The sequence below is a fragment of the Uranotaenia lowii genome, chromosome 2 (assembly GCF_029784155.1).
Source record: "Uranotaenia lowii strain MFRU-FL chromosome 2, ASM2978415v1, whole genome shotgun sequence".
Taxonomy (NCBI): Eukaryota; Metazoa; Arthropoda; class Insecta; order Diptera; family Culicidae; genus Uranotaenia; species Uranotaenia lowii.
In genome coordinates this window covers 252,467,561-252,494,294 of record NC_073692.1, presented here as the reverse complement: position 1 = coordinate 252,494,294, position 26,734 = coordinate 252,467,561, and the positions used below count along the sequence as shown (strand labels likewise).

At 35.8% G+C, this 26,734-nt stretch overlaps 1 protein-coding gene across 6 annotated transcripts in view; it reads left to right on the top strand.

Annotated features, from left to right (window-relative positions):
- The window catches only part of LOC129746498 (dystrophin, isoforms A/C/F/G/H), a 170,860-nt gene that overhangs the window by 9,704 nt on the left and 134,422 nt on the right, over positions 1-26,734 (top strand). For 4 of the 6 annotated variants that reach the window (XR_008737308.1, XM_055740172.1, XM_055740171.1 and 1 more), the window contains exons 1-4: positions 14,846-14,897; positions 22,437-22,591; positions 22,705-22,968; positions 23,205-26,723. Coding sequence is in view for 5 of the 6 variants with exons in the window: in XM_055740172.1 (XP_055596147.1) it covers positions 14,861-14,897; positions 22,437-22,591; positions 22,705-22,968; positions 23,205-26,723 (3,975 nt within the window). In the remaining variant the exon portion in view is untranslated. Of the gene's footprint in view, positions 1-14,845; positions 14,898-22,236; positions 22,362-22,436; positions 22,592-22,704; positions 22,969-23,204; positions 26,724-26,734 lie in introns of those variants that run through there. The other 2 variants (XM_055740169.1, XM_055740170.1) reach the window with 2 other exon arrangements.

The window sequence follows — 26,734 nt, the reverse complement described above, 5'->3', positions numbered from 1 at the left end:
ACCTCTCCGACATCTTACCAATAGGCCAAATCGTCAGGCGATACAAGTCAAGCTGTAGCTCTATTACTCAGTTGATTTCATCGAGTCGAATTTGCTGCTAGAATCCCCGGCAGAAAACGCTCATTATGCCTTCATTAATGGTGCTCATACTGCCTCGGGGGGTTTCTCATTATGCCTCTACAGTGACTGGTTTTCAGCTTTCGGCAAAAAATTTTAAAATGCATTTTTAAACGTTTTTATCTACCTTTTCAAGTTTCATCCAATTAGGCAATAGACTATTTGATTGTCTGAACACGAAACAATGATGTAATTCACATATTACAGCTGTTCTCTATGGTTAAATAAGCGTTTTCCTTAAGGTGGCCATTATGCCCCCATCTCCCCTAACGTTTTTTTAAGTCAATTTCCGACAATTTTTAGAATTTTTATAGTTGTTTTTCTCATGTTTTTGATGCATTTTACACTATTTTGGTTTTGTTCATAATCTTTGTTTTTTTTGTCAGTTTTGCTGTTTCTAATCGTACTTCATAATTTTTAAGTTATTTCATATATACATACAGTTGCGTTCAAAAAAGAATGAAACACGTGAAGCTGCGCACCCACTTCTAACGTTGACAAGTTGCCATTTCTCTCTCGGTTAATATTTTTTCATGAACTTTTCACACAGTCTAATTCAACTATTCAACTAACGCTCTGCAAAATTTGAAGTCTTTACAATGACTGCAAACAAAGATACAGCTATTCCCGTAAAAAAGGGAAATTTTGGAAATGCTTCACTAAATCGGCTGTATCTTTGACAATTTTTTATATTCTTGTATCAAGTTAGTGTTGATTTTCGACATATATTCAATGGGTACTTTTACCACGTGCGTATCACAGCACTCGGAGGAAGCATCTTTCTAGCTAGAAACCATTCTTGATTGCTGTTCTTGAGCGATTTTCCAACCATTGGCTCACTAGTGGTCAAGGGGTTAGCCACCTTGACTTTCATGATAGAGGGCGTGGGATCAAAACTCGGCTGTTTGATGAAATTTTGTCAAATTTTCGATCGCTTCCGTAATGAATTTAGCGATTGCTGGCTACCTTTTTGGGAGCCGCTATAAGCTTGATATGTACTAAGGAATAGAACAATTTTAGACAATATTTTTTTGTTGTTGTTTAAGTAGGACCTGCAGGAGAAAAAAATCCACTTTTTAACTAAATTCTTCAAAATCGAACCCAGAATAGGAGAAAGGGTTGTAAGACCATTTCAATTGCATACAAATTCACAGACATCTTCGTAACTTGTCGAGCTGAGTCGATTGGTATATATAAGGTGAGGTCTTGGACCCTTAATTTATGGTTGCCCCAACTGAACGTTCAATATGCCTTTCTGTGTAAGAAAGCTAAAAATTGTAACAAGGTAGAATCGTTGCGGAATCGTTAAAAGATGCCATTCGAGCAGCCATAAGTGTTGAAAACTCCTTAAAACGGTTTTTATTTCGATTTCCCTGAGAAATGGGATTCGGGTAAATCGAATTAAAAACATTTCTTAAAGGCTACTGCGTTTGTGAGTATTTTTTTTGTTGAACAACGAATCCGCAAAAAACGAGAACTTTTATGAAATTTTAAAGACAATTTAAACTAAATTGAATCTTTGATATTTTTAAAACCTAGGTCAAATCGTTTTGCAGTTTTCAACAGAATTGTTGAATGAGTTAGAATCTTTTATATCAAATAGGTGCTCCTCTCATTTCCTCGTTGTATCAACTAATTTCTGATGATCTCCTTCTATTTTTTCCGAAAATCCCGAAAGGGGGGAATAAATAAAGTTCAAAATATTTTATTAAAAAAATTGATTAATTCTTGCATTCAAATATATTACATGTAAACTTGTAAACAACTCCAAGTAACAAAAAAAAAAAAGAATTTCAACTTTGTTCCGGCCTGATTGAGAATAAAAAAAAAGTTCATTTTTGGGAATCACGAATAATTCAGATTTAAATTTCATATATGATTTCGATATGATACTATGTAAATAATATGATTGCTGAAATTGAAATTGCTCAAATATACTATGAAGAATGTCAAAAACTTTTACATTAAAACATTTTTTGAACCTTCGAAAATCAAAGTGTAAAAATAGGTAATGAGGATGGGGGGGGGGGGGGAGGGGGGGGGTTAAGGGTATTCTTCGGTGTTACGTAATTTTCATAGGAAAGTGCGATTTTTTTGCCTTATGTTATTAATGGATGCAGCCTAAACTACATTTATGCCATTCTGAAATGGGTTACTGGAATTTCAATAGAGCTAACACCGCCAGCACCCGCGATTGGACAATGTTAATCAAATAGATTAACAATGGCTCTTTTGCATAACATACCTGCCAGCTCAGGGGGTCACAGATGCCGGAATATTTGTAAGTAAACTAGCCCACCTGATTGATTCGTTATTCCGAAATTAACCCACATCAACACACGTAATACATTCACTCCATAACAGTTCATACGAAGCCATGGGCTCCGGGTACGGTGGAGCGCTGCATTGGAGATTTGTCGAACCTAATAACCTAAAGAATGCATGTAAGCACATACTTAGGCTGAAACTGCGGTGAATCCGTGCACCCATGGTGGATTACCAACATACAGAATTTTGAATTTTAGTTTTGACTTTGACTTTTTCAACTGGAATTTTAGTGTAAGGTTGTTTATTTGATGAAGATTGATCTTTCGAGTTTGAATTAGCCATCGTCACTGGCCCTGCATAACAGCATGATATTTTAAGTCATTGTAAATTCATAAAACTAGCTGAAAACTTTTAAAATACTTTAAATCGCTTGAAACGGACCATTTACAGATGAGAAGATCTTAAAAAGTGATCTTTCTTGCCGGCTTTAATCCCCATGAAAATTTTGTCATTTTATGAAAAAAATGCTTTATAGGGGAGATGGGGGCATAATGGCCACCTTAAGGAAAACGGTTATTTAACCATAGAAAATAGCTATAATATGGAGGTTACATTATTGTTTCGTGTTCAGACACTTGAAAAGCCTATTCCCTAACGGGCTGAAACGTGAAAAACTAGATGAAAACGTTAAAAAATGCATTTTAAAAAATTTTGCCAAAAGCTGAAAACCAGCCACTGTGGAGGCATAATGAGAACCCCCCCTGAGGCAGTATGAGCACCATTAATCAGAGCAAGATGTGCGTTTTTGCCGGGGAATCTAGCAGCGAATTCAATTCGATGAAGTCAGGTGAGTCGTAGATTCATCAAACAAAGCAATAACAAAATAATCTAGATCTGTTTGTAGTATACAAACAATTCACGCACGCTCATACATTAAGTGCTTTGTTCGGAGGATGATGCTACTAGCCGTATAATGTAACAATAAAAAAATCGATCATGAATTGTGAATGGAAAAAAATCACCTCGAACAGAAATCTAACTCTAGTCTTTTGATTACCTCTCCGACACCTTACCAATAGGCTAAATTGTCGGATGAAAACTAGTCAAGGTGTGGCGCTATAAATCAATTTTAATTCGCTCTAGATTCTATGGCAGAAAATGCTCATTATGCCTCGATAATATGGTGCTCTATATGCCCCTAGTCAACAAATTTAAGTAAAAACGTGTTTTAACCCTCCAAAGCCGTTCGGGTCAATATGACCCGAAGCGCACATTTCAAACATCTTTATCATCATTCCAATATACTGATGAACTGGTAGTTTTGACAGACCAAGTATGTTCTATGAAAATAATGATCAAGTTAACGCTAAAAGACTAAAATTTGAGTTTTTAAAATCGGTTCATTGAGAAATGAAATACAGCTTAGCAAAGCCAAAACTGGATGTCGTTTTTTTAAAGTAAGACTTTTTTCTACCGGAAGATCTGTCATTCCGGTAAAAACTTTCATTGGACCCCAACATATCTATACATTGTCGGATAGATGGATTCTTGACAATTTCAAACATCAATGAAATAATTAAATACAGATAAGCTGTCAGAAGTTATGAGTATTTTAAAAATAAAATCGATTTTTCGGACTTTTAACTTTCTGAATCAGTTTCTGAAAACCTGGTAATACATATTGAATTAATTTTGAAATGTTGAGTAATTAGAATAAATTACCTACACAATGAATATAATATCATCAAAATCGGTTAACATTTACAGCCAGGAGAACGAAATCAAATTACAACGCATGTTTCCCCGAAACGGATATTTAGCGAACGGCTTTGGAAGGTTAAAATTGATAAAAGTGAAAAATCAAAAATTTTTTGATGGTAAAAATTGAGAAACAATGTGTACATCATGTTGCAGTGCGTACATTATAGATCAAGGTTATTTTAAGATCATAAGAGCTTATTTCGTGGTGCTCAAAAATTATAATATTTTCGTCACTTGAGAACCAAGCTAGTTTTTTTTAAATATCTCTGTAAAGATGATAAGGAGATTCCTTTTTTTGTGAAAAATTAATACTATAGGAAGTACGAAACAAATCCTCATGAAAATTTATTTAAGAAAATACGCACTTTCGTAGAAAAGCGTAGTTGTCATTATGCCTCGGGTGCTCGTTATGCCCTCATCTCCCCTATCTTATATATATAAAAATTTGGGTTTTCAAAAAAATTATTAATCAAAATAGCAGTTTTTATGGAAGAGGGCTCATTTAAAAGGCTTGTAACTTATGTAACACTACCTAAATGTTTATGAAACTTTCACATGAAAGTTTCCCAAAAACAGTTTTGCTCAAATTCGTTTCCACGAAGTTATGTTTGTTTTGTTCTGGGCAATAAAGGGCATAAAACACATCATTTAGATGTCTCCTGTCAAATCTGAAGGCAGATTTGAACTCCTGAGGAAACTTCACAAAAGAAAAGTACTTTTTCAAGTGCGGCTTCAGTTTTTTGGGATTTGCCCACTGTTCATCTATAAAACTTATCAAAAACTTCAAAAGTGCTAGCTATATATTTCAACAATCACTCTACAAAATTTTAATAATAGGTGTTGTGTAGTTTCTGAGATATGAATAGTAAAATACTAAAAAGTCCAAATTTCGTAGAACTAATATATCTCAGGTCGCACATATTTCAAAAGTTCAAATTTTGTGAAACAATAGTGCGATAGTTGATATATTTTACGCAATAATTTGAACCAAAAAAAAATATTATCAGAGTAAAAAGCTATCTATGGAAGGTCAAAGTTGAAGTGCTTACGCGTGCTTGATATTTATATATTAGTATAATGAACGGTACTGTACCGCTGCAAAAAACGGTTTTTTGCTCCCATATGTTTTTTCATTGCCTTTTGGGTCACCAAGCATCAGTGTAGATTCCAGAGTGAGTTAGCGTAACGCGTTTCAATTTTGTATGTGAATTTGTATGGAAGGAGACATTTTTGCACATTAAATCATTCAGAAAATTCGAATAAGTTCGAAATGATGTTGGTTTTTCATTTTTGGTTTTGATCATTCCTAAGCTTAATTTTTTGGTAACATGACAAGTAGCTATGTGTTTCATGAAAAAAGTTTTAACCGTTTCAAAATAAAAAATCCATTGAAAAGTATTTAAAAATGGCCAACATTGCTTGCTAGAGCTTTTGATAATTACATGAAATGTTTTTGCAAAGGTTATACAAATCATTGAATTCCCTGGCTATGCAAAGCCGTTTTTTAGATTTTTTTATTCTCTACGGTTACACAGCTTTCAAGTAAGCAGTCAAAAATGCTGAAATTAAAAAAAAATTAAGAACATCGAATATCTTTTCTGGATACAAGTCAGGCTTATAATTTGTTCACATGAATTATACTGCAAGCAATATTTTTCATTCAAAGTTATATTTTTTGGAACCTTCAGTACATCCCCGGCTATTTTTGAAAAAAAAAGTATCTAATACGAATTTCCATATAAAATTAAAACTCGTTGCGCTTTTTCAGGACTGGATGGATCGCTTCCAAAATTTTTATTGCTGTTTCTGACAGCAAAAACAACCAAAATGTGTTATGGGAGGTGTAAAAATTTAAGAGTTTGAAAGTTCCGTACAAAACTTGCAGCGGTCTACTGTACATATTATCTTAATAATAAAGGAAAACAATCGATCATGAATGAAAAAAGAAATAATCGATCAGCGAAAACATTTATGCTTGAACCAGCCCAACGGCAACGGGTCGTTTGATGTTGCGCACGAATGATCTTGCTTACTCTTGAGTTCGATTTTTTTCTTAAAATGAATGGATTAAAGATTTGTAAAAAACTTAAGATGTTAATACTTTTTAACTGTTGCTATCAGAAAGATGAAACTTCCATGTGTGAATGATAAGCAGGATGATGATCGTTGTGTGTAATCTCAGGAAAAACATCAGCGCATTAAGGAAGGAAAAATCTAAATTGTCACTCAAATTCAGTCCAACAAAAAAAAAAAAACAAATGATTCAAAGTTTATTCGGCTGAACTGCTCCAATAGTGTTGTGGTTGTATGGGTTCGTTGTGAAAAATGTAATGTCAAATTTAGTTGTTCGATGTTAACGTGTTAACTGTTAACATTTTTCATTTCAATATGTTAATATCAATTTATGGTAATTAAAATTATCAAATTAAGAGTATTTGTTTGCTGTATTGCTGGATCTATCTTCCTTCCACTAAAACATTTTGGTGCCGTGATTTCTATCTATTTTATCATATCTTCATTATTGTTTAAAGTAAAAACTAAATAAAATGAACCAGTTCACCGATTCCTTCGCTGCGTTTATTATTATTTGCTCATTCTTTACATTTTGCCGACATTGTTAGTGTGATGACTCGGTACTCGTCTCAGTTTAAAATGATAGAACAGCGAAAGACAGTAATGCGATCCGACAATAACGCTCAACTTTACGACCAAAATTAACGTAAAACGGGACGGGATAAAACCCCAGCATGTACCTTGTACTACGTACGGGGTGGTTGGATTCACACTTGAATTGTTTTCTCTCTGTACCCGCAGCACTATATGAACAAATTTATTTACCGAGACTCGCATACGCACCACCTTCAAGCCGCGGCACTGTCTGCGTGTGTGTAAATTAAATGTTGTACAATTTCGAATATGGCAAAAGGTAATTTTATTATCAGCTCACCGTTAGCGTTTAGTAGGATGAGTCGAAAGAATAAACAAGGTCATCGGAGGAACGAGAATGATTTATTTTCATGCCAACATAATTGATGCGTTTCAAAGGGCGCCCTGATGTTTATAAATTGGTGTAATCTGCAACTTTACTAATCCGAACGCGATCGGCTTCTTTCATATTGAAAAGTTGTTCATAAAGCTCCAATTGATATTCCTTCGGCCGATTTCTTTTGAATACGGTTTTTCTCAAAGCCTAAATAATTGGGGCACTCTATTGCATCCCTGCTGAAATGCTGAAAGCTGTCCCTGACTTGTCAGCACAAACGTTGAATCGTCTTTTTGCTGACATCTGGGATACTCCAACATTCCCGGCCGACTGGATGCAGGGTATCATTGTAAAGGTCCCAAAGAAAGAAGACCCGACAGAGTGCGGTAACTGGCGAGGCATAACGTTGATCTGTACAACCCTCAAAGTATATACTCCTGATCCTGAACAGGATCCTGGAGAAAATCGACGCTACACTACGACGGCAACAAGCTGGATTTTGATCCGGACGATCACGTGTGGACCACATCACAACGCTACGAATCATACTGGAACAAATCAACAAATTCCAGAAATTCTCTGGAATCCGTGAAAAATTGAAAATGAAGAACTCAACACTCTACTGCATACGAAACCTTATCTATATGGTATTTTTAAGTTTTAGGTAGCAGTATTGCAAAAGATGTCAAATTTCTAAAAGGCCTCCAAATTTTAACTAGCAATTATAAAACCCAAGACCCAAAAACAAAATACTTTAACCGACAAACTTGACTGATTCTTGCTGCAAAAATTTGGAATTATTGTGAAAGTTTTATCACTATCGACAAAAGTTGGTTGGCTAGACTTAAGATTATTCATCAAATCTCGTAAATTTTCAGATAACTGCCCTTTTGTTTAAAAATATGTCATTTATTTTCCGATGGTTTTGCTACTGTGAACAGTTTGCGAAACTGGAAGTTCTAAATGATGAGTGTTTCAAAATGGAACATTCAAATTCTTTTCGCAGCGTTCCTTTATTGATATTATTTGGTTTATAATTTTTTTTATCGTTTTTCACTTATACACTAAGTTGTCGAACGATTTTTTTTATCAAACTCAATGTCCTAACCATGTTCTATACCTTTTTTAAGCCATATATCAATGTGGAACTATCATTTTCCTTGCTCAATTTTTCTAATTTTGATCGTGTAAATTTTTAGTAATTTAGCACTTTTGATTGGCTTCGGGAATTCCCGGGATTTTTAAGGCGTTTCCCGGGATTCGAGAATTCCCGATTTTTTATTCCTTAGAATTCCCGGTCGGAAAATCCCGTTTAGGACACTCTAGATTGACTGTAGATCAAACCGAGGATTGCCGTGGAATCCTTCTACAGTGGAGCAACTAAACGACCTTGACCTTGTTTTGCACGCCCAAAGACAACCGGATATGCAGCAACTCGGCGACCTCACCGAAAGCTTCAAGACTACATGTCTCGAAATCAATGTCGAAAAGACCAAGTCTTTGGAAAGGTAGCTTCAACTAAGTTCGAGGGTGCCACTCGGCAATTGTTAACTGGACTAGTGCGATGCTAATAAACAGAACCATTTATGCAAGCTTGGGAGGACTTACAATCAAAGCCACACCAACGAAGGGATGTCCCCAAGGCGGGGTTCTATCACCGTTGTTGTGGTCCTTGATAGTGGATGACCTCCTAAACAAACTTGTATCCATGGGATTCGAAGTTATTGGCTTTGCAGACGACTTAGTTATTATAGTTCGGGGAAAACATGAGAATGTGCTGTCTAATAGAATGCAAACTGCACTCAACTACGCACTATTTTGGTGCAGGGAAGAGGGACTAAACATAAACCCTTCCAAAACTACTGTGATAGCATTCACTAGGAGACGAAAAATTACACTAAAACCTCTAACATTAGATGGTGAAGTGTTAAACCTCGAATCACAAGTGAAATATTTAGGCATAGTACTAGACTCAAAGCTATCATGGAACCCACAGATAGAGCATGTAATCGCTAAGGCTACAACAGCTCTATGGGTCTGCCTCAAAGGAGTAGGGAAAAAATGGGGACTACAGCCGAAAATTATCTACTGGATATTTGCAGCTATTATTAGACCCAAAATCTCTTATGCCTCCTTAGTATGGTGGACCAAAACTATGCAAATTACGGCCCAGAAAAAACTAGCGAAGCTCCAAAGACTAGCAACGCTAGCTATAACTGGCGCAAAGCGAAGCACACCGAATGAGGCTCTAAATGCACTACTAAATATTCTGCCTCTACATCAATTCATTGAGTTAGAGGCGGAACGTAGTGCCTTGAGACTCTCCAAACACAAAACTCTCTATGAAGGAGATCTTACAGGACACCTCAAAATCCTAAAGAAATTTAAATTAAACTCACTTATTGTGAAAAATTATGACTGGATGGAGCCCATCTTCAACCTAGACATACCATACAATGTAACTATCAATGATAGAGACGTGTGGGAGTCAGGTGAACCTGCGGTTCCTCCCAGATCGATCCTATTCTTCACTGATGGGTCAAAAATGGATAATAGAACTGGGGCAGGGGTTTTCGGACCTAGACTCAGGATCTCAATTCCTATGGGAAACTGGCCAACAGTATTCCAAGCTGAAATTCAAGCAATTCTAGAATGCACTTTAGCCTGTTTGAAAAGGGGATACAGGTACACAAGTATCTGCATGTTCTCTGACAGCCAGGCTGCTCTCCGAGCACTAAGTACGTTCACATGCTACTCCAAACTAGTTTGGGAGTGTATAGTTGCACTAAGAAACCTGGCCATAAGGAACAGAGTATCTTTATTCTGGGTACCAGGCCACTGCGGTATCCTAGGGAACGAAGAAGCAGACCAACTAGCTAGGGAAGGATCTCAGGGACTGTTGATTGGACCTGAACCTTTCTGCGGAGTATCGAGAAGTGCCTTGACTATAGAGCTCAAGAACTGGGAAAGCACCACTATTGTTTCCAACTGGAAAACAGCGGAGGGAGCAACTCAGGCAAAAAGATTCATTGAACCAAGCGCACGACTCTCAAAAAACATGTTGAACTTAAGTAAGCACGAATTAAGTACCATTACACAGGTCTCTTGACCGGACATTGTCCAACAAAACAGCATCTCAAAAGGATAAACATAATTCTGAACGATGACTGTCGGTTCTGCGGGTTCGAAAAAGAAACTGCAGAGCATCTTCTATGCAACTGCTGCGCCCTCCTAAATAGGAGAGAGCGTGTACTTGGGGCAAAGTTAATAAGCGCACAAGACATATGGTTGCATATCAGCCCTAAAAAGGTTATATCATACATCTTTGATATTATACCCGATTGGGATAAAATGCTTAGTCAGCAATCAACTGTCACTCCAATCAATAGTGCAGGTGAACCTGACAGCATATAGTAACGCGGGGTAAACACCACAATAGATCAACTACTGGTCGCAGTGGGCTCTCCCCTACAGGAAAAAAAAAGTTCGAAATCAAGCAAAGGTCCAAAGCATTTGCTTAGTTTGGTATGAATAAACATTTGCTAAGCGGATGCGTGCTAAAACTTTAGAACATAGCTTTTGCTTAAAGCAAAATAGAGCTTCCTAGCCAGCAGTATCTATAGTTAAGTAAATTTAAAGCAGATTATCAGAAAATTAGAAAGTTTGGCAAAAATAGTCACGATGTCAGCGGTGCGAGTGGTGGGCGTAAGAACGACCGGAACGTTTTTTGGTTAGTGGATAGAAAACTCCAAAGAAGCTCTTCCACACGTATCCATATTCGGATAATCCCGTGATGTATGACAAAAAATAAGCAATTGGCATGCGTCTTAATTAAGCTATTTTATTCAAAATCTTGGTATTATAAAAAAGTCACAAAAATGATAGATCAGAAATATGTTTTGAAACCATTACTGAAGCCCTTCTATTTAAAACTGTTCCAATTATTGAACAGATGAACATTGCAGAATTGCAGGTGATTGTGAATGTAGGGATGAGCAGACCGCGGCCCTCGACACCTGTTTGTGCGGCCCGCGAAGCTTTTCCTTCGATAAATTGTTAGTTATAATTAAATACTTGTCAAAATTAAAATGGAAATATGAATATATCGGTGGCTTGTTCGAAAATTGACTTCACGTGTATTGATCTGCATTTATCCCACAATCATTCAGATTAGTGACATTTTTAAATAACTTTCACATTTATTGTGTTCTTTTAAAGGCATAAGTGCAACACTATTGTCAAAATGTTGTATTGAAGTTATTTTTTCATTCATTTTTTTCGATTTTTCTTAAAGGTCAAGTCAGCAAAAGCTAATAAAAAAACTGAGAATTACTAAAGACCACATGATATTGATTATTGTTTTTCTCTTGTGGCAAAGACGAAAAAAGACCAATTGAGTCTTTATACTTAGAAAACAGTAAATCTTATTATAACTTATATACGATTTTCAAAATTAGCATTAGAAATCCTACCCCCCTACAGTTTTTGCATTTTCTTTATACACAAATAAAATACTTAAACTAAGGTAATATTCAATCCCTTTCAGCCAACCGCTTTTTAAACATAATAAAAACAATCAATACATAATATAAAAAAGACATTATTTTCAGGGTTGCTAGCGAACCGGGAAAACCGGGAAAACCGGAAAAAACTTTGGAATTTCATCACGTCACCGGGAAACCGGGAAAATACCGGGAATTTCGGCACCTCACCGGGAAAATTGACATGTTTGATATTTTCTCATAAACGCTTATATTCGTTCATTAGTAAAGAAATGAAGTTTGAATCGCGTTTTTAACTAATTGCGGAGAAATATGAGTTATCTTATTTTTTCGCTCTCCGCAAGCAAATAATTTAGCGGCGTGAGAAGTTTTTAAGCAGAGTTATACTTCTTTTTCACCAGAAAAAGATATTGGTTTTCCAATGTTGTTGTGTATTTCGTTTGAATTGGCCTGAGGAACGAAGAATCACATTGCAAATGTTAAGTTTTTTATCCATTCTACGTTAAGCTGTTGCTTGAAGTTTTCGAAATCTAAGGTCTTAACCTTGATAAAAAATAATATTTTACACTCAAACAATTAAAGCTCAGCCCTGTCTTATCCACGATTTCTATATTTTCACGAATCTTTAGTTCAAATGAGTAATGATTAATACTAAAGTTATTCATTGTTTTGTATTAAAAAAAAACATTCATTCAAAAAACATGTCTTAAAATTAACTGCATTTAGAAAATAACTAAATATTTTCCTACAATCTGATAATTAAAGTTTTGTACGATAAATCTCTAACAAGTTGATTTTATAATATGTTTCGATGTATTGTTAATATATTTCTATACAAATTATAGAGTGAGGTGGGGCAAAAGTACGAGTAGGGTAAAAGTACGTTTAAAGATTGTCCCAACTGCGAACAGCAAAATTCCAAACCCTGGCGTGGATTGATAATCATTTGGACTGCTTAAATCCAGACATGAAATGACGGAATGTTGCATTTTAATGAATCAAAAAAAATCTTAAAGGGACAAAAGTACAAATGATACAAAGAATCCAAAGTTTTAACTTTTTTTAAATGCACTGGAAACATCAGCGCATATTTTTGAATCTACAAAAACCTGCTCGTGCGAGAAATTGCTCAAATACGATAAGAGCTGGACTTCGTAAACCAGACGAATATAAACACATCTAAGGAATCAAATGTTGCTCTTGGTTTTTTGGAAAAACAACTGCAAAATGGTCTAAAAATCGGATCGCACTTAGGTCGTTCTTTTATCCCACCATACTCGACCTTTTTTTTCTAGAACGCTTTAAAAATTCTAGAAAATTCGACTTCGGCTTAAAAGTACTACATTATAGTTTCAAGATCAATTTAACCGGACTTATTTTTTCAAAATTTTTTGAATTGTGGAGTTCGTTAGATTTGTTAAAAAAAAAAATATGAAAACCTGTCAATTTGATACGAAAAGACTACGTGTTAGAAGACGCCGAAGTGTTTGTCATGATTTCTAACCGTTTAACAAGTTTTAAGATAAAATTAGTAGAAATTTGAAGCTCTTTATATTGAGTTTTTTTATGTACCATGATTTTATTTCAAAAACGAGTATAATAAAAATCGGAAAATCAGCATTTATAACCGGGAAAAAACCTGGGAAAAACCGGGAAAAACTTTGAAATTCCACAACGAAAAATCGCTAGCAACCCTGTATTTTCTTCTGCTTATGTTTTCAATCGGTTCTATAATTGCTCAGTCCAATCTCCAATGGGTTTCTGTTGATCCTCAGGTGTATCTCATCCGGATATTCAAAATTGTAAGCCAACATTTTTTTAAGAACTCGAATATGAGTTTCAATGATTCCATATTCTTCTGAAACAAATCATATCACGTAGTGGTGTCCCTAAGCCATTCCCAGGGATATGAAAATTTCTAAATCTGTGAAAAAATTAACAATCAAGAGTGTAAAATCTAACCTAGATTGTTTGATAAAATTTGCTTACGAATCAGTAAAATTATATATCTTTCAAATTTTAGGGCTTTGCTCAACATCTTATTTATTTATTTATTTATTTTTAGCAGGGAAAAGCGCTTGAAAGTGTAGCTATTTTCAGACCACTTCTCCCAAAAGCATAAAACCTCCATCGTTAGATTTATTTATTATAAGTTTTTTTCAATGATTTTTAGTTGGATACTTTCGTTGGAGTTTAGTTGGATACTTTCAAACCTGTGGTTTCATTTTAAAAATCATTTTAAAAAATAAATTTAGAATCATATAAAATTTACAAGAATTCATTAGAAAAATAAAAAAAAATAGTAGAGGAAGAAATCTGGGATTTGTGCCATTCTGGGAAATGTTCCATTCTGGGCAAAAGTTTTCGGGTAAATGGGATACAATCATCTTGCTCTTGCTCAAGAAAGCAAAATTTGGTCATTAAGTTAAAAAGTCGCAGCTTTATATCGAAAGACTCAATTTCAACATTGGGTTAGAAGCTACGCACATTTATTTCATCGACACCAATTGATTATCCCTGAAAACCCTCCTTGTCTCATCTACGAACATTCTAAACGAGATCCACCCTTTTTATTCCACATGGTATGTTAACGGCTCCCAATATCGAGCATTTATTCTAATGAAGATGTGGGAAAGCGGTTCATGGATCTAATTAAACTCTCTGTTTCAAGTTCAACGGCCGTTGATACTGATATTTGCACAATTTTACCTTGTTGTTTGTTAAACGTTAATTGGTGTACATTTTGAACTGTAGTTTTCCTATACATTCAATCACAAATGATAAATATCACCAATAGAGGGTTTTCCAATCATCTGAGCACATGTATAAGCAATGGTGCTAATCACATGGCGGCATTGAGCAGCTCATAAGCCGTGTCATTTATGTTTATCACTCCTCAAAAATGCTCGATCATAAACGATTTAAAGAGCTCTCATGGCTCACCAATTTTGTGTTTTCTATGCTAAAGAGAACGTGTTAATGTCTTCTCGCAGCATCATCGACGAAAGCGAGCTACTACCAATCTGTTTGATAACGACCGCATGATTTTCATTGAGCTGTACCCACCGGACGACAGTGTGTTGTCTCTTCGAAGAGATTGATAGACAAGAAATTAATTCTCGTTAGTACTTGACCGACGGACCTGTGAACTTGTTTGGGTGCTTCTTGAAAAAAATCTTCGTTCGCATATCATCCGTAAAATGTAATTATGCGCTGCCAAATCAGAGGAATGGCTTATTTGGAAAACGTACAATCGTATCTGAACAGTAAGTATTCTCGTTTGGAAAAATCCTAAGTGCCTCCGAGGAAACCGCAAATTGATTTAAAAGTGATCAAAATCAGCAAAGAATCGGATTGAAGTCAATCATGCGTGGTTTGAGAGGGAATTGTACTTATTGCCACAACCAATAGCGCCGTGTCATTGGCGCATGCGAACATTCACATTCGTTAGTAAGCCAGTCAGATCGCTTGTAGAAAGGTTTGTTATATTCCAACACAACTTTCGAACGATCTTCAATTGTTGTTCAAAGGAAACGAAAACAAAATCGAATCGAAATGATGTCCAGAAATATTTCAACCTTTGAACTCAAACGCTGTTGATGGTCATGAAGGCTAATTTCCGAGAAATAGTCCGAGAGTTTTCCAAACAGCAAACCATCAGAAAAATGATAAAAAAATTGTTCAGTATTTTCTCACTTAGGTATGATTTCTACAATGAAACTACCCGTATCATTTAAATTTACACAGTACCGGGAAAACCGGGAATAAAACTGAATTCAGATGCAAAACCGGGTATAATACAAAGGAAACCAAACCTCAATTTTGGTTGCAAGATTCAACCAAACCTTCAGAATGAACAGCTTCAATACAGTCATGGAATTTGAATCGTTTTGCTGCATTGAAATATTACTTTTAACCCATAAATTTTAAAAATATCAATAGAACTGATTTTTACCTGTTCCGAGACAAATTTGCAAAATTTGTAGACAGTTTGACGAAAAAAAGTGTGTTAAATAGCTCTAACATTCATCTGTCAATTGACTTAAAATCTCTAAATATGTGCCTTGAATAAATAAAACAGTTTTTAAATCATGTTAAAATCAAGAAAAGTGTTGTTGAGCCTGGGTGACAGATTTTCGCATTCTTTTTATGGATCATACTGTATAAAGTCTTTTGAAAAGCTTTGTAGCGCAGGTGTGTTCTCTGAGTTCATATCGATTAATGAGGAAATACTTCAAGTCCTTCATTACTCCACATGGCATTGTGGCGTCCTTAAAATATATTTGTGTTTTTTAAGTAATATCACTAGTGTCTGACTAAAGCTTAGTTCTTTTAGAAATGGGACACTTTCTTTTGCTGATAGCTCATTTACTAGTAATCGGACCTTCGAAATTTTGACAGCATTTTGTTGCCTGTGAAAATTAATATCCGACCTATTTTTTCAAAATTTTAATATCACGCGTTTTTGAGATATTTACGATGCAAGAGAAAAAGAAAAAAAATATTTTGCACAGTTTGCTTCAAAAACCATCATTATCAAATAAAAAGCTGACAAAACCGTTGATTACTCAAAGAATTATCGTGTGTGAGTGCTGGAAAAGTTTGCATACACTGTCAAAAATATCCACAAAGTTCAAATCAAGCATTGTAGTAAAATACATGATCGACCACAACGGTTAAGGATCATCGGGGAACTCAAGTCTCATACCAGAATTTTGAATTTCAAATAAGCAAAAAATTAAGTGTAGATCGCTGAAATGTTCAACAATTTTTTTTCCGATAAGCTGAAAGTGTTGCATCGTTATGAGTCATGCAAACCTAACCTCAAACAACATTTTTTTGCTAGTTCCAGAGCTCGTAAGCTATTTCCTTCATAGAAAGTATTTCGATCAAACAAATGGTTTTTTAGATACGCGCATTCGTAACTGTCCCATTTCTGAAAGAACTAAGCTTTATTATGGTCTTTATTTATCAACTTTACATTTAAAATTTTACATTTTCTTTAACATTTATTCAGGTAACACAAAGACAACACAATTATAACATTAAACTTAAAAGTTTTTATTTTTTTGTTTAAGTTTTCTTCGATAATCCTTAAAAGACAACAAAGATGCCTGAGCCGATGTCCGCGAGTTCGAGCCCAAGAGTAAACATCGAACGCAGTTGTACCGGATAAGTTTTTCAATAACGATCCGCCAACTGCAGCGTTGATAAAGTCGCGAATGCCATAAAGATGGTTAAACGACTATAATCGAAACAAAAAAAAAACAACAAAGATGCCAAAGAATATGACAATTTCGATTTGGTTTCATAAACCAAATCGAAATTTTAATTAAAAACTCCGTTGCCTTACAGGTAAAACAACTGCAAATTGCAACCATTTTTACAACTTCATTGAATTGATCATCCCGTTTCATGTTGCTCATGAAAAATTTGATTCAATTTATCAAATCAAACAATGTTTCAACAATTTCGAGTTGAACGACAAAGATAACTTTTGGTAGTTTGAAAATCATTATTTAATTTAAATAGGCCCTTACGATGGATTTCCATACAGGAAAATCAGCCTAAAAAAGCATCGCGCTGGTCAGAAACAGCTGAGAATAGTCTGAAACAGAATAAACTGATAATTCGAAACGTTTTTGTTGTTCTTTTTTGAGCCTTTTGATAAATTCGATCGAAAAAAAACTTCGAAACCGTTACCAAAAAGCTTCAAACGTTCTCGAATCTCGATTTCTAGCACCTTTTGATGACCTCGGCGATGTAGTTCTACGTTGGAGATTCAGTTGCCAGGCCACCAAGCTCGGATGATATTTCGTGACATGCTGCCAAGTGGTTTTTAAGATAGCGCCCAATAATGAATCTTATTGACATAATATCGGGGGGCAGAATCGAGAAAAATCCAGGAAAGTCCCTGAGGGAGAGCCAAAATCAACTTTTCGATCAAAGTTATTATGGTAAATAGTTAAAGAGTCCTAGAGGATCTAACAGCGAGCTAAAATTTTAATAAAAATGAAGATGGTTAAGGTTAAGGAATTTTAGAAGTTTTATCAAGCGCAATTCGAAAATTTCTATAGGGGAATTGATAAAAGGATTAATTTTTCTGACTGGCTCGTCTAGCTGACTGATAAACAGGTCTGACTTAACTTCTACAAGGTAAAAAAGGTGGAGGAGCTGTATATTAGGCACAACCACAAGATTTACGTAGAATTACGATATCTTTATATTATCTTTATCTTTATAGATATTACTGAACAAAATTTTCATGTTTTGGAAGAGAGATCCAAAAATTTTGGTCGGCAGTGTAGGAACGTATACCGGATATAAATGAACCACATTTGTCATGAAATTTTTTGGAAACAAAATTTTACAAGTTTGCCTAACGCCGGTTTTAAGCAAAATGCTATTTTAACCCTTGTTATTGGGTGACGAACTGGCTTAGGAGCAGCAGCAGAAGTAGCAGTTTTCGTAGCCTTATAGACAGGAACGACAGCATCAAAAAATTGCTTATACGAATGAAGCTCGGCAGTTATATTTATAACTTCCCAAGCACATATTCATATATGCACTTCATTGGTGTTGGTGTACCAACAGACAGCCGATACAAAATATTATTTAGAAAAGATGTCCGTTAAAGAGGCCTTTTTCGTAACGCGAGTACCGTTTGAGAATTTCAATTTGCACTCCTAGAGTGTTCCCGTAAGACGTTATTCTACGTCAAAAGCTGCTCACCGGTAAAATAAACAAAATACGGTGGCCAAATCGAGCGCAGTATATTTGGACTGCTAGCGAAGGTCCCACATATTCGAAAGTCCCATATACAGGTTTATATTCTGTTCCGGTTGGATTTTGAATGGTGCTCTACGCAAAAGCCGTAGTTGAGTGATAAAAGGTCAAATATGTTGAAGAGGACAAACGGCTAAATTTATAATAACTGCTACCAAATACAAAATTCCGAGTGGATAAGTTTTTCAATGAGTGTCCGCCAACTGCATCGTTGATATAAGTCGCGAATGACATAAAAATGTTAAAACATAAAATATATAAAATATTCGAGTAACTTAAGGTTAATCACCAAGAAAAAATTGCTGAAAATTTCATCAATTTCCATCTATACATCTAAAAGTTATTCACAAAACAAAGTGTTGCTGTTTTTTCGAATACACTCCTTACTTGAAGTTTCTGCGTCGTTACCGCATATGTGCAACAAGTTTTACACCCGTACAACAATACGGATATGACGTTTGAGTTGAAGATTCGGATTTTCGTTCGTAGAGAGATGTTTCGGAGACTTGCAAACGCAAATCAGGCTTTTCTGATCCGGGTTTCGATGTCTTTCTTGGTATCATCATCAGGCGTCATCTGGCTACCAAGATACTAGAAGCACTCCACTTTCTCAACTTGTTACCCAGCTACCATGAACTTGGAAGGATTTTTCTGGTTGATTTCCATAGACTTGGTCTTTTCGACATTTTTTTGAGACCTGTTGCCTTGGAGCTTTCGCTGAGGTCGTCAAGTTTGCTCTGTATATCCGGATGTCTTTGGCCGAGCAAAACAATATGCCCAGTAGTACGGAGAGGATCGCCTAAATTTGAATTGAGATCAGTTTTTTCGGCTTGTAAAATGTGAATTGCAAAAAAAAACGTCATCGTTGATTGGTTGATCTTTCGACTACAGGTAGATGTAAGATAACAAAAAGGATTTCCATTTTGTTGTCTTAAACCGGACAAGAAAATATTCGAAATTAAACATGATTTCAACATGAAACTTTCATTTTTTCATCTCTATAGCACCTTCAAGTAGTAAGCAGAAGATAAGGATCTCAATTTTTTAATAGTACTCCTGGCGAACATTCGTTATTACAACATTCTTGTTTAAACCGATGATACTATTCCTCATCACTTCCATTTACAAATCTTTTGGAGCTTACCACAGTGATAACTAAGAGTGTTATAAATATATTTTTTAAAGAAGTCACAGTCTTCTTAACGTTGGACGTTGAATCGCTATTTGACTTTCTGTGATTTTTTCTTTCATTAAAAATTGTCTCCAAAGCCTAGATTTTTTCCCTAAAAACGTTAAAAAAAACTCGTTTGTTTAAATTTAAGTTCTGTATTGGATCATTGCATTCAGATGTTGAGCAAGGTTTTCGAAATCACAGAAAAATGTTCAATTTCACCTATTTTTAAGCAACTATCTTCAAAACTACATTATTGATTTTAGAATTTTTATCCACATTTTGAATATTATTAAAATATCATTGCGATAGGATTTCTAAAGCTATATTTTGAGTCTGGTAATGTGGATTGCGAATTAAAAGTGAAATAACTCACTTTATCGATGTTTGTGAAAAATTTTCTATCAAATTTCTGATAAAAGCATCTCAGATATTTTGGGTGAAATCACAGAACTTCAGATATCAATTGTTTTTATCAAGAACTCATAATTTTTGTGGGCTGATTTATGCTGATAAATAATCTAAAATCCTTCACCTAGGCTTTATTATTTAATTTTCGTAATTTTCGTCAATATTCAGAATTAAAAAAGTTTTTGGTTTAATTTTTTTCCAATAGCCTTTTTCCCGAATTGTTTTTTGCCTGTTCTTCCGAATGAAAATAAAAGCTTAAAATGTCAGAAAAAAGTAAACAATCTGAAATTTACCTAACTATCCATTGTAGAAAAATAAAAAGGCATAAAAATTTGAAAAAAAAGCTTCGCGAGCCGAACTCAGGCGGCCCGCGGGCCGCGGTTGCTCACCCCTGATGTAGACCATAACTTAAGTTTCATATGCATAAGATAGATATTTGAGCTGCATTAATTTTTCTGAGGCATGTTTTTTGGATTTTTTTCCTAAATCTGATAAGGGTAACGAAACCTAGTGCGGATGAGGGTTAAATCATTCAAGTCTTTATTTTGCAAGTAATTAATTTGATTTTCAAGTAGGTATTTATTAAGTCGAATTTGAGAAATTAAATTAAAAGTATCTCAAATTGTGATTTTGATTGATAGTGATGTATTCGTAAATTCACAGAATGATACAAACAACATACTTTGTTGCGCAAAGTCGCATCTTTTGATTGTATCGGCATTGAAAACATGTCACGCTAGGTACACATTGTAGTCAGTTGAATAAAAAAGTCATGGACAAAAAACATCTTTTTTTCAGGAAAATACCGTGCTGATTTCTAATTTTCATACAAATTTGGTTTATTTTTCATTTGTTACATGTAGTTTTTTATTTAAACAAAGTTCAAAAAATATAAAATATATAAAATTTGTGAAAATTTAATCTTTGAAAAGTGGACTTTTTTCAAAGATCGCGTTTGGGAAACCTCTAAACATAAGTTTTTTAGTTGGTCCCATATCAAAGTTTGTTCCCCACACCCAAATCTATCATTTTGAGGTTGAGCCCCCAAATTCCCAGACGTTATGCAATGTTTGTACACCCTACTGTGCAAGTGATTTGAGTCATTTTGCTACGTTTTCGTGTTACTGGTGACAACTTTGGTGAAGTAATTCGTAGTGTCCGGCCATAGACAACACTTTTGGAAATGAGGAACATAAATTGATTTTTCTTACCATATGAATATGTTGCAAATTTATCTTTTTCTTATATAGTTTAGTGATCATAATATTAATACTTTTAAAATCTGTAGAGGAACCAATATTTACAAAAATATATTTTTGGAGTGATTGCTAAAAGCCCTTAAGTGTCCGGTAGTAGACTAGTTCCCCCTAGTTGTTAGATCTTACTGCTTGAAATATATTTAAATTGATCATGAAAAAAGCTGTTATTTAAGGTGACTTTCCAGTTGATTTCTCTAGTGACGATCACTTCTACAAAAGACAGAGCCATCAACCGTTACGATCGGTAAGATAATTCCATGTTCTCACCATTCGTGTTCAACTTCCAACAAACGTAAAACGTAGGTAGGTTGAATTTAAGCTTTCAAGTTTTTCCTATAACTTATAGCACACATCCGTCGCGAATAATTGGTCAACCAATTTCGGGCAGCTATTGTCGCGCTTATTTATCTTGAAACATTCGATTCTCGCATTGGTTAAGTAACCCTCCCAAATGACTCAATCATATTCATATGAGTTGCGGATGGTGGCACATTGCTGTTGAGTTTTGTTTTCCCCTCTCTCATTTATTGATGATCGCTGAATGGAAACTGTCTGACCATCATACAGCAAACAGATAGATGATACTTATATCATCCATCCATTCGTTCAATTAGCCACTTTGCACTATTTTGTAAATTGTTGAGAGAAGCTTATATCTAGCTAAGCGGCGTCTTTCAAACGGGCGTGTTAACATATGAGACACTTTACTTTTCTTTCCTAAAATTGAAACCGGTTTTGGCAGCAGTTAAGATTCATAAATGGAATTCTATACCGAAAGGATAAAATTCTAATTCAAGCTTCAAAAGCATAGAAGAGACAGAACCATTCGAGCTTTGGGCGCAGTCTATTGCATCATGAAAAGATGATGGCATTTGCTGATTACTGCTCTCTTGGGCATGTGATGATGCAGAATATGTGTGAGTGCGAAACTGAGCTGAGAAGCTTCTTTGCGGTGTCCCAATCGCACTGAGGATGGCGTTTATCTTACTGTGATGATCATGATGTTTTTGCTGCTTTGCGCCATCACATTTCAATCTAGACTAGACTAGATGCTATCTAGCCGATGGAAGAACGAGTCGTTAGATTGAGGGTCGTTGCGTTGGGTACTTTTCAGATTAAAAAATGTCTTGCTTGCTGGATATAAAAAAAAAACTTTTTCTCTTATCTATATATTACAGATGAACGACAAGATATCCAGAAGAAAACATTTACCAAATGGATCAATGGATACTTGACAAAATCGGGGACACCCCCGATAAAAGACCTTTTCGAAGATCTTCGCGATGGTCACAAACTCCTGTCGCTGTTGGAAGTTCTGACTAACCAAACATATGTAAGTAAACTTGTAATATATGCGTATTTTCGTGTTACGGCTTCTATTTTGTTCGATAAGGACATTTGATTAAATTGGCAGTGGTGAGATAAGTTCCTCATTTGACGTTACAGAAACGTGAGAAAGGATGCATGCGTGTGCACCAGATAAATAATCTTAACAAAGCGCTAGCGGTTCTACAGGAATGTGGAGTCAAACTAGTGAACATTTCCAGTGATGACATCAATTCCGGCAATGCGAAACTTACTCTCGGCCTGATCTGGTTGATTGCACTCAGTTTCGACGGACAGAAGCTAGTCAACTCACAAGCCATAAGCGGCATTGAAAAATCGCTGCTCAATTGGGTTCGAAAGTTGGTTGAGCGGCACGGTATCAAGGTAAAATTCTTTGGTTTTCTTTGGAACGATTCATAAGTTTTTTTTTTTGAAAAATAAAACCGTTTTTGGTGTAGAATCAATAAAAATTTTTGCTGTGTTCGTCATTCAGCTTTATTGATTAAAGTTCTCCATAAATCATCCATCATCCATCAATCATCTTGGTGCAAAATTATTTTTTGTTTGATTGTAAGGGCTTATTTTTCGCAAGCCAAAACTGATTTGATCACCATTTTTAGATCAATGATTTTTCAACCAGTTGGTCGGATGGGTCGGCATTTTTGGCAGTTTTGGCCGAGGCCATTGATACCTTCGATCTGCCAACGGCTTTACGAATGCACCCGATCGCTCGGCTCCGTATGGCATTCGATATGGCCTACCGGCATCTGAGCATCGAGCAGCTTCTGGACCCCGAAGATGTCAATACCAACAAACCGGACAAAAAATCCATCCTTATGTACGTAATGTGCCTGTACAATGCCATAGATTCGCGTAAACTGGACCTACAGCAGGCTGAAAGCGTACAACATTTGGCCCATCACGTAGATAGTACGGAGGAAATTCAACTGCTCACCGAGAAAGAAATGCAAGAGCAAACTGATGAAGATAGCCGAAATAACAATGCTGACATCACAGAGCCATGTGCTGATGAAGATTCGGCACATCCCGGAAACTTAACGCACCTCGAAGAAATTTCCTTAGCCAAATCTATTGATGATTTGCGAAATTTCAATCGTGAGAACAAGGTTAAATTACTATCTCAAACAAAACCGATTGTTCAAAGGATCGAGCATACTGAGGCAGTAAGTTCGAATCTGAAACTGGCTGAATCCGTTGTAATTCCAGAGAAAACAGATTCCTTCTATTGGGAGCCATCAAACTCACGACCTGTCTCAACTGCAACCAATTTCTCCGTTGAATTCAGTGGTTATCAATCGGCAGTTGAGGAAGTGCTAACCATGCTGTTAGAGGCAGAAGAAATATTTTCCAAGGAAATGGCAGAAGCTAAAAATTTAGCAGAGGCGAAGGTACAGTTTCACGAGCATGAAGAATTTATGGCAAAATTGTCTGATTATCAATCATTTGTGTGCGGTGCGCTGGACGAAGGATCGCGATTAATTAGCGAATCCCAGGCTAACCCTGGTACGCATGGCTTGGATTTAGAAGGTCAAAATGAAATCAAACAGCAACTGTTTTTATTGAACGAACGATGGGAAATTTTAAGAGTAAATGCCTTAGAGCGACAAACTAAGATTCACAAAAAACTAGCAAGTTTGCAGATGGAAAAAGTTGATGAGCTTAAAAAGTTCTTAACCTTAACCGAGGATAGGATTTCCCGGATGAATGACATCGGACCCACACCAGTGGAGTTGAAGAGACAACTCGAACAGCACAAAATATTGCAAGCAGATATGGAAGCACAGGAAATACTAGTCGATAGTCTCAGTAATTTAGTGATAATAATTGATTCGGACAACTTTGCCGATTTGGAAGATAAATTATCGGCTTTGGAAGAACGATGGTCGCATTTAATCAAATGGATTGCAACCCGTTGGGAAAAGTTACAGACTTTGAGCCAACGTTGGACCAACCTTTCGGAACAATATCGAATTATATGCCGCTGGATAGAATCCCGGAAGCACGATCTTAAGAAAATGGAAACAAATGAATCAGTTGAAATGGGAGCGATGATGGAACGCATCAAATGTTTACAGTACTGTAAGCATGACATCAAAGTACTTACCAGTTATTTACAAGACTTAGAAAACATAGCCCAGTCATTGAGCGATGAGGGATACTCGTCGTTGAATATATTAACTAAAGTGGAGTATTTAGGCGACATGTGTGATGCGCTGAGTCAAATACTGGAAGCCCAAGAGGCCCGTGTCGAGAATATGGGTTTCCAAATTTCATCAGAAACCGATGGGGTAGAAAGTAATTTAATAAAACCAGAATCCTGGGAAGATTTCCAGGTAAAACTGAACGGCGATATCAAATCTGAGACAGATAAACATGAGCTTTATAATGAGCCATTTGATAATAATGAATATTCTCCCCAGTCTGAAAAGAAAAGGAAACTAGAGCAGCCGGAACCTGTGGTACAATTGAATGAATTTATGTATGAAATGAGAAGTGCATTAAACGATTGTGTGGATCAATTGAATAGTTTAGAAAAGCTAGATTTGAAACAGCGGCTAGCAGTGTTAGAAAAAGTAGAAGCGACTCTAGAGAAACGAAAACAAGATTTTGGGAAAGCACAAACTATGTACGATCAATGTAAATCTTTGCCAAATGTGGATTTGGAAATTGAACACAGTCAGCTAATTGAAACTAAAGAGCATCAAAAAACACTTAAAGCACGCTTATATGATCTTAGTAAAGAACTTCAGTTACAAGTCGTAAAAGACAAGTTCAGTAGAAGCCTTACGGGTTTCAAACTTATTCTAGCCGATACACGTGATTGGTATCATCAAAATTCGGCAACAATGACCGTGGTAGATTTAGATAAAAGACTATCAGATATGAATTCCTTCTCAGACGAAATCGAAGAGAATCGTCAAGTTGTTTGTTCTAACACTGGGGATGAATGGCATGTTTGGAAAAAGGATTTTGATCAGTTTGTTGAAAGTTGGAACGATATGAAAAATGCCATCGGCCGGCTTATCATAGACAAAGGTGGCTACAAAGAACACAGTGAAAGTATTCAGCAAATGCAAGATTTGGTAGATCAAATAGAACATTTGCCAATTGTTCATGGAGATCACAGCTGTATGCAGACCAATTTAGACCGGATGCACAACCTTAAATCCATTTACAATCAATTGATTGATGCTGGTTGCACTGAAATTCTACCAAAAATTTCCAACGATAGTAGGTTCAGTGCATTGGTGTCAATATGGCCTAATCTCTCTCAGAATATTAATGACAATATCATCCAGCAGAATATCGCTATTGAAAATTTAAACCACTTCAACTTAGAACACGATAATATAATAAAAGGCCTTGGTCAAATAGAAAATAATCTTTTGAACGATGTGTTCATACTGGGTGAGATCAAAACACTTCAAAAGAAAACCGTTGAGTATGAACAATATGTGGTGGACCTTAAGAAACTTGACATTGATATAATAAGTGTGCGAAATTTTTCCGAAATGATTGTTGAAAATAGCGAAAGCAGTGCACGACAGTTGTTGGCCTCCAAAGTTCAGAGCCTATCTGAAAAACATAAGTCAATAAACGACTTGTACATGAAAAATGTGGAAAAGTTAGCGCAAACAAAGTCCATCACGGAAAGTATTCTATCACGTGTTCACGAAACAGAACTGTGGCTCAATGACCTGGAAATGAATACTCCTAAAAATTTAAATTCTGAGATTGGCAGCCTAAACGAGTTGTACCAGATAAAATCCAAATTTCAGTCTCTTAAGGAAACTTGCGAACAGCAAACACTTAAATTTCGTGAGCTGAACGAATCCGGTAACGAAATACTGATTCAGATCGATGAGCTGATTCAAACAAAAACCGAACACAAAGTATCGTATATGGCGAAAAAGTTCACCAAGCTAAATGCCCGTTGGAATGAAGTCACTTCGCTCGTATACACCCGTACAGCTATTTTGGAGCATATATCAAGCCAGATGGGTGAATTTAAGACACTGATCGTTGCAGAGACCGGCTATCTAGACAAATTGGAAAAGATACTGCGAAAAAGTCCGGAAAGTGCTGCCGATGCGGAGGAAATCTCCGAAGAACTTGATGTGAGTAAATT